Raw genomic sequence first — 12,507 nt, forward strand, 5'->3', positions numbered from 1 at the left:
ATCCCCTCTCCCACCATTCCCCCCCTCCCCTCCCCTCATTCCCCCCCCTCCCCTCATCCCCCCCTCATTCCCCCCTCCCCTCCTCCCCCCTCATTCCCCCTCCCCTCCTTCCCCCCTCATTCCCCCCCTCCCCTCATTCCCCCATCCCTCCCCTCATTCCCCCAATCCCTCCCCACATTCCCCCCTCCCCTCCCCTCCCCTCATTCCCCCCCTCCCCTCCCCTCATTCCCCCCCTCCCCTCCATCCCCCTCCCCTCCCCTCCTTCCCCCCTTCCGTCCCCTCATTCCCCCCTCCCCTCATTCCCCCCCTTCCCTCCCCTCATTCCCCCCTCCCCTCCCCTCATTAACCCCCTCCCCTCCCCTCATTCCCCCCTCCCCTCATTCCCCCCCTCCCCTCCCCTCCCCTCATTCCCCCCTCCCCTCATTCCCCCCCTCCCCTCCCCTCATCCCCCCTCCCCTCATTCCCCCTCTCCTCCCCTCCCCCTCTCCTCCCCTCATTCCCCCCTCCCCTCATTCCCCCCTCCCCTCATGCCCCTCTCCCCTCATTCCCCCCTCCCCTCATTCCCCCTCCCCTCCCCCCTCATTCCCCCCCTCCCCTCATTCCCCCTCCTTCCCCCCTCATTCCCCCCTCCCCTCATTCCACCCCTCCCCCCTCATTCCCCCCTCCCCTCATTCCCCCCTCCCCTCATTCCCCCCCTCCCCTCATTCCCCCCCTCCCCTCATTCCCCCCTCCCCTCATTCCCCCCCTCCCCTCCCCTCATACCCCCCTCCCCTCCCCTCATTCCCCCTCCCCTCCCCTCATAACCCCCTCCCCTCCCCTCATTCCCCCCCTCCCCTCCCCTCATTCCACCTCTCCTCCTTCATTCCCCCCCTCCCCTCAATCCCCCCTCCCCTCATTTCCCCCCTCCCCTCATTACCCCCCTCCCCTCATTACCCCCTCCCCTCATGCCCCTCTCCCCTCATTGCCTCTCCCCATCCCCTCATTCCCCCCTCCCCTCATTCCCCCTCCCCTCATTCCCCCCTCCCCTCCCCTCATCCCCCCTCCCCTCCCCTCATCCCCCTCCCCTCATTCCCCCCTCCCCTCATTCTCCCCTCCCTCATTCCCCCCACCCCTCCCCTCATTCCCCCCTCCCCTCTCCTCATTCCACCCCTCCCCTCCCCTCTCCTCATTCCCCCCCTCCCCTCCCCTCATTCCCCCCTCCCCTCTCCTCATTCCCTTCCCACTCCTCATTCCCCCCTCCCCACCCCTCATTCCCCCCACCCCTCCCCTCCTTCCCCCTTCCCACCCCTCATTTCCCCCCTCCCCTCATTCCCCCCTTCCCTCCCCTCATTCCCCCTCCCCTCCCCTCATTCCCCCCATCCCTCCCCTCCTTCCCCCCCTCCCCTCCCCTCATTCCCCACTCCCCTCCCCTCCTTCCCCCTTCCCTCCCCTCCTTCCCTCCCCTCATTCCCCCCCTCCCCTCATTCCCCCCAACCCTCCCCTCATCCCCCCCACCCCTCATTCCCCCCCTCCCCTCCCCATATTCCCCCCACCCCTCATTCCCCCCCTCCCCTCCCCTCATTCCACCTCTCCTCCCTCATTCCCCCCTCCCCTCAATCCCCCCTCCCCTCATTCCCCCCACCCCTCATGCCCCTCTCCCCTCATTCCCCCCTCCCCTCATCCCCCCCCCTCCCCACATTCTCCCCACCCTCATTCCCCCTCCCCTCATTCCCCCCTCCCCTCCCCTCATTCCCCCCCTCCCCTCATTCCCCCCCCTCCCCTCCCCTCATTCCCCCCTCCCCTCCCCTCATTCCCCCCTCCCCATTCCCCCCTCCCCTCATTCCCCCCTCCCCTCATTCCCCCCCTCCCCTCCCCTCATTCCCCCCCTCCCCTCCCCTCATTCCCCCCCTCCCCTCCCCTCATTCCCCCTCCCCTCCCCTCATTCCCCCCCTCCCCTCCCTTCAATTCCCCCTCTCCTCATTCCCCCCTCCCTCCCCTCATCCCCCTCCCCTCATTCCCCCCCTCCCCTCATTCCCCCCCCACCCCTCATCCCCCCTCCCCTCATCCCCCCTCCTCCCCTCATTCCCCCCTCCCCCCCCTCATCCCCCCCTCCTCCCCCCCTCCCCTCATTCCCCCACCCTCCCCTCATTCCCCCCTCCCCTCATTCCCCCCCTCCCCTCCCCTCATTCACCCCTCCCCTCCCCTCATTCCCTTCCCTCATCCCCCTCCCCTCCTCCCCTCATCCCCTCATTCCCCCCCTCCCCTCATTCCCCCACCTCCCCTCATTCCCCCCCTCCCCTCCCCTCATTCCCCCCCTCCCCTCCCCTCATTCCCCCCTCCCCTCCCCCTCATTCCCCCCCTCCCCTCCCCTCATTCCCCCCTCCCCTCCCCTCATTCCCCCCTCCCCTCCCTCCCCTCTCCTCATTCCCCCCTCCCCTCCCTCCCCCTCCCCTCACCTCATTCCCCCCCTCCGCTCATTCCCCCCCTCCGCTCCCCTCATTCCCCCCCTCCCCCTCCCCCTCCCCTCATTCCCCCCTCCCCTCATTCCCCCTCCGCTCCCCACATTACCCCCCCCTCATTCCCCCCTCCCCTCCCCTCATTCCCCCCCTCCCCTCCCATCAATCCCCCCTCCCCTGCCACATTCCCCCCACCCCTCCCCTCAACCCCCCTCCACTCCCCTCATCCCCCCTCCACACCCCTCATTCCCCCCTCCTCTCCCCACATTCCCCCCACCCCATTCCCCCCTCCCCACCCCTCATTCCCCACTCCTCACCCCTCAATCCCCCCTCCTCACCCCTCATACCCCCCACCCCTCCCCTCAATCCCCCCACCCCTCATTCCCCCCTCCCCACTCTCCCCCCACCCCTCATTCCCCCCTCCCCACTCACCCCCCTCCCCTCATCCCCCCTCCCCTCTCCTCATTCCCCCCTCCCCACCCCACATTCCCCCTCCCCACATTCCCCCCACCCCTCATTCCCCCCTCCCCTCATCCCCCCCTCCCCTCATTCCCCCCCTCCCCACATCCCCCCCTCCACTCCCCACATTCCCCCCCCCCCTCCCCCTCCTCCCCTCCCCACATCCCCCCCTCCACCCCACCCCACATCCCCCCCCCCCACCCCACCCCACATCCCCCCCACCACCCCTCCCCACATCCCCCCCCCACCTCCCCACCCCTCATCCCCCCTCCACCCCTCCTCACATTCCCCCCCTCCCCTCATTCCCCCCACCCCCCTCAACCCCCCCTCCCCTCATTCCCCCCACCCCTCCCCTCATTCCCCCCTCCCCACCCCTCATTCCCCCCACCCCACCCCTCATTCCCCCCACATTCCCCCCTCCCCACATCCCCCCACCAATCCCCCCACCCCACATCCCCCCACCCCACCCACCATCCCCCCACCCCTCCCCACCCCTCATTCCCCCTCCCCTCCCCTCATCCACCCCCTCCCCTTCCCCTCATTCCCCCCACCCCTCATTCCCCCCCACCCCTCCCCTCATTCTCCCCACCCCACATCCCCCCCCACCCCTCAATCCCCCCCACCCCTCATTCCCCCCATCCCCCCCACCCCTCCCCAATCCCCCCTTCCCCTCCCCTCAATCCCCCCATCCCCTCCCCTCATTCCCCACTCCCCTCCCCTCATTCCCCCCCCATTCTCCCCCCCACCCCCCATTCCCCCCCCTCATTCCCCCCCTCCCCCCCCCTCATTCCCCCCCTCCCCCCTCCCTCACTCCCCCCCTCCCCTCATACCCCCCCTCCCCTCAATCCCCCCTCCCCCTCCCCCACATTCCCCCCCATTCCCCCTCCCCGTCATTCCCCCCCTCCCCACCCCCTCATTCCCCCCCTCCCCTCCCCTCCCCCTCATACCCCCCTCCCCTCCCCTCCCCCTCATTCCCCCCCCTCCCCTTCATCCCCCCCCCCCACCCCTCCCCCTCATTCCCCCCTCCCCTCCCCTCATTCCCCCCTCCCCTCCCCTCCCCTTCCCCTCATTCCCCCACCCCTCATCCCCCCACCCCTCCCCTTCCCTTCCCCTCATTCCCCCCACCCCTCCCCTCCCCTTCCCCTCATTCTCCCCTCCCCTCCCCTTCCCCTCATTCCCCCCACCCCACCCCTTCCCCTCATTCCCCCCTATTCCCCCCTCCCCACATTCCCCCCACCCCACATCCCCCCTCCCCACCCCTCGTCCCCCCCTCCCCTCATTCCCCCCCTCCCCCACCCCTCGTTCCCCCCCTCCCCTCATTCCCCCTTCCCCCCCCACCCCTCATCCCTCTCCCCTCCCCTCCCCTCATTCCCCCCTCCCCCTCCCCTCATTCCCCCCCTCCCCTCCCCTCATTCCCCCCTCCCCTCATTCCCCCCTCCCCCTCCCCTCATTCCCCCCTCCCCCTCCCCTCCCCTCATTCCCCCCTCCCCTCATTCCCCCCTCCCCCTCCCCTCATTCCCCCCTCCCCCTCCCCCCCTCATTCCCCCCTCCCCTCCCCTCATTCCCCCCCTCCGCTCCCCTCATTCCCCCCCTCCGCTCCCCCTCATTCCCCCCCTCCCCCCATTCCCCCCCTCCCCCCCTCCCCCCCCCATTCCCCCCCACCCCCCCATTCCCCCCCTCCCCTCCCCCATTCCCCCCCCACCCACCATTCCCCCCCTCCCCACCCTCCATTCCCCCCCACCCCACCCCCATTCCCCCCCACCCCACCCCCCCATTCCCCCCTCCCCTCCCCCCCAATCCCCCCTCCCCCTCATCCCCCCCACCCCTCCCCCCATTCCCCCCACCCCACCAACCCCCCCTCCCCACCCCCCAACCCCCACCCCCACATCCCCCCCCACCCCTCATTCCCCCCCACCCCTCCCCCCATTCCCCCCCACCCCACCCCCCAAACCCCCCCACCCCACCCCTCCCCCCCACCCCCCATTCCCCCCCTCCCCTCCCCCCCATCCCCCCACCCCTCATTCCCCCCCTCCCCTCCCCCCATTCCCCCCACCCCTCATTCCCCCCCACCCCTCCCCCCATTCCCCCCCACCCCACCCCCCCATTCCCCCCCACCCCTCCCCCCATTCCCCCCCACCCCACCCCCCATTCCCCCCCACCCCACCCCCCATTCCCCCCCTCCCCTCCCCACATTCTCCCCTCCCCTCATTCCCCCCCTCCCCACATCCCCCCCTCCCCTCATTCCCCCCTTCCCCCCCTCCCCATTCCCCCCTTCCCCTCCCCTCATTCCCCCCTTCCCCTCCCCACATTCCCCTCTCCCCCTCCCCTCATTCCCCCCCCCATTCTCCCCCCCTCCCCCCCATTCCCCCCCCTCATTCCCCCCCTCCCCCCTCCCACAATCCCCCCCACCCCCCTCCCTCACTCCCCCCCTCCCCTCATTCCCCCCCTCCCCTCATTCCCCCCTCCCCCTCATTCCCCCCATTCCCCCTCCCCGTCATTCCCCCCCTCCCCTCCCCCTCATTCCCCCCCTCCCCTCCCCTCCCCCTCATTCCCCCCCACCCCTCCCCTCCCCCCATTCCCCCCCACCCCTTCATTCCCCCCTCCCCTCCCCTCCCCCTCATTCCCCCCTCCCCTCCCCTCATTCCCCCCTCCCCTCCCCTCCCCTTCCCCTCATTCCCCCTCCCCTCATTCCCCCCTCCCCTCCCCTTCCCTTCCCCTCATTCCCCCCTCCCCTCCCCTCCCCTTCCCCTCATTCTCCCCTCCCCTCCCCTTCCCCTCATTCCCCCCTCCCCTCCCCTTCCCCTCATTCCCCCCTATTCCCCCCTCCCCTCATTCCCCCCTCCCCTCATTCCCCCCTCCCCTCCCCTCGTTCCCCCCTCCCCTCATTCCCCCCCTCCCCTCCCCTCGTTCCCCCCCTCCCCTCATTCCCCCTTCCCCCCTCCCCTCATTCCCCTCTCCCCTCCCCTCCCCTCATTCCCCCTCCCCTCATTCCCCCCTCCCCTCCCCTCATTCCCCCCTCCCCTCATTCCCCCCTCCCCCTCCCCTCATTCCCCCCTCCCCTCCCCTCATTCCCCCTCCCCTCATTCCCCCCCTCCCCCTCCCCTCATTCCCCCCTCCCCCTCCCCTCCCCTCATTCCCCCCTCCCCTCCCCTCATTCCCCCCCTCCGCTCCCCTCATTCCCCCCCTCCGCTCCCCTCATTCCCCCCCTCCCCCCATTCCCCCCCTCCCCCCCCATTCCCCCCCTCCCCCCCCCATTCCCCCCCCTCCCCCCCATTCCCCCCCTCCCCTCCCCCATTCCCCCCCCTCCCCTCCCCCATTCCCCCCCTCCCTCCATTCCCCCCCTCCCCTCCCCCATTCCCCCCATTCCCCCCCTCCCCTCCCCCCATTCCCCCCTCCCCTCCCCCCATTCCCCCCTCCCCTCATTCCCCCCCCTCCCCTCCCCCCATTCCCCCCCTCCCCTCATTCCCCCCCTCCCCTCATTCCCCCCCCTCCCCTCCCCCCATTCCCCCCCCTCCCCTCCCCCCATTCCCCCCCTCCCCTCCCCCCATTCCCCCCTCCCCTCATTCCCCCCCTCCCCTCCCCCCATTCCCCCCTCCCCTCATTCCCCCCCTCCCCTCCCCCCATTCCCCCCTCCCCTCATTCCCCCCCTCCCCTCCCCCCATTCCCCCCCTCCCCTCCCCCCCCCTCCCCTCCCCCCATTCCCCCCCTCCCCTCCCCCCATTCCCCCCCTCCCCTCCCCCCATTCCCCCCTCCCCTCCCCCCATTCCCCCCTCCCCTCCCCCCATTCCCCCCCTCCCCTCCCCCCATTCCCCCCTCCCCTCCCCTCCCCCCATTCCCCCCTCCCCTCCCCCCATTCCCCCCTCCCCTCCCCCCATTCCCCCCCTCCCCTCCCCCCATTCCCCCCTCCCCTCCCCCCATTCCCCCCTCCCCTCCCCCCATTCCCCCCCTCCCCTCCCCCCATTCCCCCCTCCCCTCCCCCATTCCCCCCTCCGCTCCCCCATTCCCCCCCTCCGCTCCCCCCATTCCCCCCCTCCGCTCCCCCCATTCCCCCCCCTCCGCTCCCCCCATTCCCCCCCTCCGCTCCCCCCATTCCCCCCCTCCGCTCCCCCCATTCCCCCCCTCCGCTCCCCCCATTCCCCCCCTCCGCTCCCCTCATTCCCCCCTCCGCTCCCCTCATTCCCCCCCTCCGCTCCCCTCATTCCCCCCTCCGCTCCCCTCATTCCCCCCCCTCCGCTCCCCTCATTCCCCCCCCTCCGCTCCCCTCATTCCCCCCCCTCCGCTCCCCTCATTCCCCCCCCTCCGCTCCCCTCATTCCCCCCCCTCCGCTCCCCTCATTCCCCCCCTCCGCTCCCCTCATTCCCCCCCCTCCGCTCCTCATTCCCCCCCTCCGCTCCCCTCATTCCCCCCCTCCGCTCCCCTCATTCCCCCCCTCCGCTCCCCTCATTCCCCCCCTCCGCTCCCCTCATTCCCCCCCTCCGCTCCCCTCATTCCCCCCCTCCGCTCCCCTCATTCCCCCCCCTCCGCTCCCCTCATTCCCCCCCTCCCCTCCCCTCCCCTCATTCCCCCCCTCCCCTCATTTCCCCACTCCCCTCCCCTCATTCCCCCCCTCCCCTCCCCTCATTCCCCCCCTCCCCTCATTCCCCCCCTCCCCTCATTCCCCCCACCCCTCATTCCCCCCCTCCCCTCATTCCCCCCCTCCCCTCCCCTCATCCCCCCTCCCCTCATTCCCCCTCCCCTCCCCTCATTCCTCCCCCTCCCCTCATTCCCCCCCCTCCCCTCATTCCTCCCCCCCCCTCATTCCCCCCCCTCCCCTCATTCCCCCCCTCCCCTCATTCCCCCCCCTCCCCTCATTCCCCCCCCTCCCCTCATTCCCCCCCTCCCCTCATTCCCCCCCCTCCCTCTTTCCCCCCCCCTCCCCACATTCCCCCCCCCTCCCCTCATCCCCCCCTCCCCTCATTCCCCCCCCACCCCTCATTCCCCCCCTCCCCTCATTCCCCCCTCCCCTCATTCCCCCCCCTCCCCTCATTCCCCCCCCTCCCCTCATTCCCCCCCTCCCCTCATTCCCCCCCTCCCCTCATTCCCCCCCCTCCCCTCATTCCCCCCCTCCCCTCATTCCCCCCCTCCCCTCATTCCTCCCCCCCCTCATTCCCCCTCCCCCATTCCCCCCCCTCCCCCTCATCCCCCCCTCCCCTCATTCCCCCTCACCTCCCCTCATTCCCCCCCCTCCCCTCATTCCCCCCCCCCCTCCCCTCCCCTCCCCTCATTCCCCCCTCCCCTCCCCTCATCCCCCCACCCCTCATTCCCCCCTCCCCTCCCCTCACATCCCCCCTCCCCTCCCCTCCCCTCATTCCCCCCTCCCCTCCCCTCCCCTCATTCCCCCCACCCCACCCCTCATCCCCCTCCCCACCCCACATTCCCCCCTCCCCTCCCCTCATTCCCCCTCCCCTCCCCTCATTCCCCCCTCCCCTCATCCCCCCTCCCCTCATTCCCCCCACCCCTCATTCCCCCCTCCCCTCATTCCCCCTCCCCTCCCCTCCCCTCATTCCCCCCTCCCCTCATTCCCCCTCCCCACCCCTCATTCCCCCCACATTCCCCCCACCCCTCCCCTCATTCCCCCTCCCCTCCCCTCATTCCCCCCCTCCCCCATTCACCCCCCACCCCTCCCCACTCCACATTCCCCCCACCCCTCATTCTCCCCCCTCCCCTCACCTCATCCCCCCACCCCACATTCTCCCCCCTCCCCTCATTCTCCCCCCTCCCCTCATTCTCCCCCCTCCCCTCATTCTCCCCCCTCCCCTCATTCACCCCCCTCCCCACCCCTCAATCTCCCCCCTCCCCTCATTCACCCCCCTCCCCACATTCACCCCCCTCCCCACCCCTCCCCTCATTCTCCCCCCTCCCCTCATTCACCCCCCTCCCCTCATCTCCCCCCACCCCACCCCTCCCCTCATTCACCCCCCTCCCCTCCCCTCATTCTCCCCCCTCCCCTCATTCTCCCCCCTCCCCTCATTCTCCCCCCTCCCCTCCCCTCATTCTCCCCCCTCCCCTCATTCTCCCCCCTCCCCCACCCCTCATCTCCCCCCCTCCCCTCATTCACCCCCCTCCCCTCATTCACCCCCCTCCCCTCATTCTCCCCCCACCCCTCCATCTCCCCCTCCCCTCATTCTCCCCCCACCCCTCCCCTCATTCTCCCCCCTCCCCACATTCACCCCCCTCCCCTCATTCTCCCCCCTCCCCTCATTCTCCCCCCTCCCCTCATTCTCCCCCCACCCCTCATTCTCCCCCCACCCCTCCCCTCCCCTCATTCTCCCCCCTCCCCTCATTCTCCCCCCTCCCCTCCCCCCCTCATTCTCCCCCCTCCCCTCCCCTCATTCTCCCCCCTCCCCACCCCTCCCCTCCCCTCATCTCCCCCCTCCCCTCCCCTCAATCTCCCCCCCTCCCCTCCCCACATTCTCCCCCCTCCCCACCCCACCCCTCATTCTCCCCCCTCCCCACCCCACATTCTCCCCCCACCCCTCCCCTCATTCTCCCCCCTCCCCTCCCCTCATTCTCCCCCCCCCTCAATCTCCCCCCCCCCCTCCCCCATTCACCCCCCCCCCTCATTCTCCCCCCCCTCAATCACCCCCCCTCCCCTCCCCTCATTCTCCCCCCCTCCCCTCATTCTCCCCCCCTCCCCTCATTCTCCCCCCTCCCCTCCCCTCATTCTCCCCCCTCCCCTCCCCTCCCCTCATTCTCCCCCCCTCCCCTCCCCTCATTCACCCCCTCCCCACCCCTCATTCACCCCCCCCTCCCCACCCCTCATTCTCCCCCCCCTCCCCTCCCCTCATTCTCCCCCCTCCCCTCCCCTCATTCTCCCCCCTCCCCTCCCCTCATTCTCCCCCCCTCCCCCTCCCCTCCCCTCATTCTCCCCCCTCCCCTCCTTCTCCCCCCCTCCCCTCCCCTCCTTCTCCCCCCCTCCCCCCCATTCTCCCCCCCTCCCCTCCCCTCATTCTCCCCCCCTCCCCTCCCCTCATTCTCCCCCCCTCCCCTCCCCTCATTCTCCCCCCTCCCCTCCCCTCCCTCCCCTCCCCTCATTCTTCCCCCCTCCCCTCCCCTCCCCTCATTCTCCCCCCCTCCCCTCATTCTTCCCCCCTCCCCTCCCCTCCCCTCATTCTCCCCCCCTCCCCTCCCCTCCCCTCATTCTCCCCCCCCTCCCCCTCCCCTCATTCTCCACCCCCTCCCCTCCCCTCATTCTCCCCCCCTCCCCTCCCCTCATTCTCCCCCCCTCCCCTCCCCTCATTCTCCCCCCCTCCCCTCCCCTCATTCTCCCCCCCTCCCCTCCCCTCATTCTCCCCCCCTCCCCTCCCCTCATTCTCCCCCCCTCCCCTCCCCTCATTCTCCCCCCTCCCCTCCCCTCATTCTCCCCCCTCCCCTCCCCTCCCCTCATTCTCCCCCCTCCCCTCCCCTCATTCTCCCCCCCCCCTCATTCTCCCCCCCCCTCATTCTCCCCCCCTCCCCTCCCCTCATTCTCCCCCCCCTCCCCTCATTCTCCCCCCTCCCCTCCCCTCATTCTCCCCCCTCCCCTCCCCTCCCCTCATTCTCCCCCCCTCCCCTCCCCTCATTCTCCCCCTCCCCTCCCTCATTCTCCCCCCCTCCCCTCCCCTCCCCTCATTCTCCCCCCCCTCCCCTCCCCTCATTCTCCCCCCTCCCCTCCCCTCATTCTCCCCCTCCCCTCCCCTCATTCTCCCCCCCTCCCCTCCCCTCATTCTCCCCCCCTCCCCTCCCCTCCCCTCATTCTCCCCCCTCCCCTCCTTCTCCCCCCTCCCCTCCCCTCCTTCTCCCCCCCTCCCCCCATTCTCCCCCCCTCCCCTCCCCTCATTCTCCCCCCCTCCCCTCCCCTCATTCTCCCCCCCTCCCCTCCCCTCATTCTCCCCCCCTCCCCTCCCCTCCCTCCCCTCCCCTCATTCTTCCCCCCTCCCCTCCCCTCCCCTCATTCTCCCCCCTCCCCTCATTCTTCCCCCCTCCCCTCCCCTCCCCTCATTCTCCCCCCCTCCCCTCCCCTCCCCTCATTCTCCCCCCCTCCCCTCCCCTCATTCTCCACCCCCTCCCCTCCCCTCATTCTCCCCCCCTCCCCTCCCCTCATTCTCCCCCCCTCCCCTCCCCTCATTCTCCCCCCCTCCCCTCCCCTCATTCTCCCCCCCTCCCCTCCCCTCATTCTCCCCCCCTCCCCTCCCCTCATTCTCCCCCCCTCCCCTCCCCTCATTCTCCCCCCCTCCCCTCCCCTCATTCTCCCCCCCTCCCCTCCCCTCATTCTCCCCCCCCTCCCCTCCCCTCATTCTCCCCCCCTCCCCTCATTCTCCCCCCCTCCCCTCATTCTCCCCCCCTCCCCTCCCCTCATTCTCCCCCCCTCCCCTCATTCTCCCCCCCTCCCCTCATTCTCCCCCCCTCCCCTCATTCTCCCCCCCTCCCCTCATTCTCCCCCCCTCCCCTCATTCTCCCCCCCTCCCCTCATTCTCCCCCCCTCCCCTCATTCTCCCCCCCTCCTCTCATTCTCCCCCCTCCCCTCCCCTCCCCTCATTCTCCCCCCCCCCCCCAATTCCCTCTTCCCTCATTCCCCCGTCACCCCTCCCCTCATTCCATCCCCTCTTTCCCCCCTCCCCACATTCACTTCTACTTTAACCCTCTTCCTCCTCTCTGAGCAGACCCTGCTCCTTATCCAATCAGCAGCCTGGATTGCACTGCCCTTTGATGACGCGATGTGATTGTGGGCGGGCTCTCTCCGCATTGGCTAACTGGGTTCCCCCCCCCCCCCCGGGTCCTGCTGCCGGCAGATGTGTTTTGGGATGAGGCGGCGTTGCTCTCCCGGGGCCTGGTTGTTGTTGGCGGCTTTTCTGCTCCTACTGCCGGGGGCGGGGGGGACTCTGTCCAAGAAAGATGTGAGGAAAAGCGGAGGCCGCGTCCCGGAGGAGGAGGTGAGAGCAGAGCCGAGTGAAAACCCAGCAGAGCCCGGCCTCACTGTCAGGTTCCCTCCACCTGCACCCTCCCGCCACCTCTTTGTGCCTCCCGCCACCTCTTCCTGCCCCCCTCCGCCTCTTCCTGCCCCCCTCCGCCTCTTCCTGCCCCCCTCCACCTCTTCCTGCCCCCTCCGCCTCTTCCTGCCCCCCTCCACCTCTTCCTGCCCCCCTCCGCCTCCTCCTGCCCCCCTCCACCTCTTCCTGCCCCCCTCCACCTCTTCCTGCCCCCCTCCACCTCTTCCTGCCCCCCTCCACCTCTTCCTGCCCCCTCCACCTCTTCCTGCCCCCTCCACCTCTTCCTGCCCCCCTCCGCCTCCTCCTGCCCCCCTCCGCCTCTTCCTGCCCCCCTCCGCCTCTTCCTGCCCCCCTCCGCCTCTTCCTGCCCCCCTCCGCCTCTTCCTGCCCCCTCCGCCTCTTCCTGCCCCCTCCGCCTCTTCCTGCCCCCCTCCGCCTCTTCCTGCCCCCCTCCGCCTCTTCCTGCCCCCTCCGCCGCTTCCTGCCCCCCTCCGCCGCTTCCTGCCCCCCTCCGCCTCTTCCTGCCCCCCTCCGCCTCTTCCTGCCCCCCTCCGCCTCTTCCTGCCCCCCTCCGCCTCTTCCTGCCCCCCTCCGCCTCTTCCTGC

The 12,507-nt window shown here is 71.2% G+C and overlaps 1 protein-coding gene across 1 annotated transcript in view; it reads left to right on the plus strand.

Moving 5' to 3' along the window:
* Positions 1 to 11,693: 11,693 nt before the first annotated feature.
* chid1 (chitinase domain containing 1) overlaps positions 11,694 to 12,507 on the plus strand; it is a 234,762-nt gene continuing 233,948 nt past the window's right edge. Inside the window, exon 1 of the mRNA XM_072518783.1 lies at positions 11,694 to 11,845. Coding sequence (XP_072374884.1) covers positions 11,705 to 11,845 — 141 coding nt within the window. The 5' untranslated portion in view covers positions 11,694 to 11,704. The remainder of the gene's footprint in view (positions 11,846 to 12,507) is intronic.

Source organism: Scyliorhinus torazame, chromosome 10, assembly GCF_047496885.1.
Source record: "Scyliorhinus torazame isolate Kashiwa2021f chromosome 10, sScyTor2.1, whole genome shotgun sequence".
Lineage (NCBI taxonomy): Eukaryota > Metazoa > Chordata > Chondrichthyes > Carcharhiniformes > Scyliorhinidae > Scyliorhinus > Scyliorhinus torazame.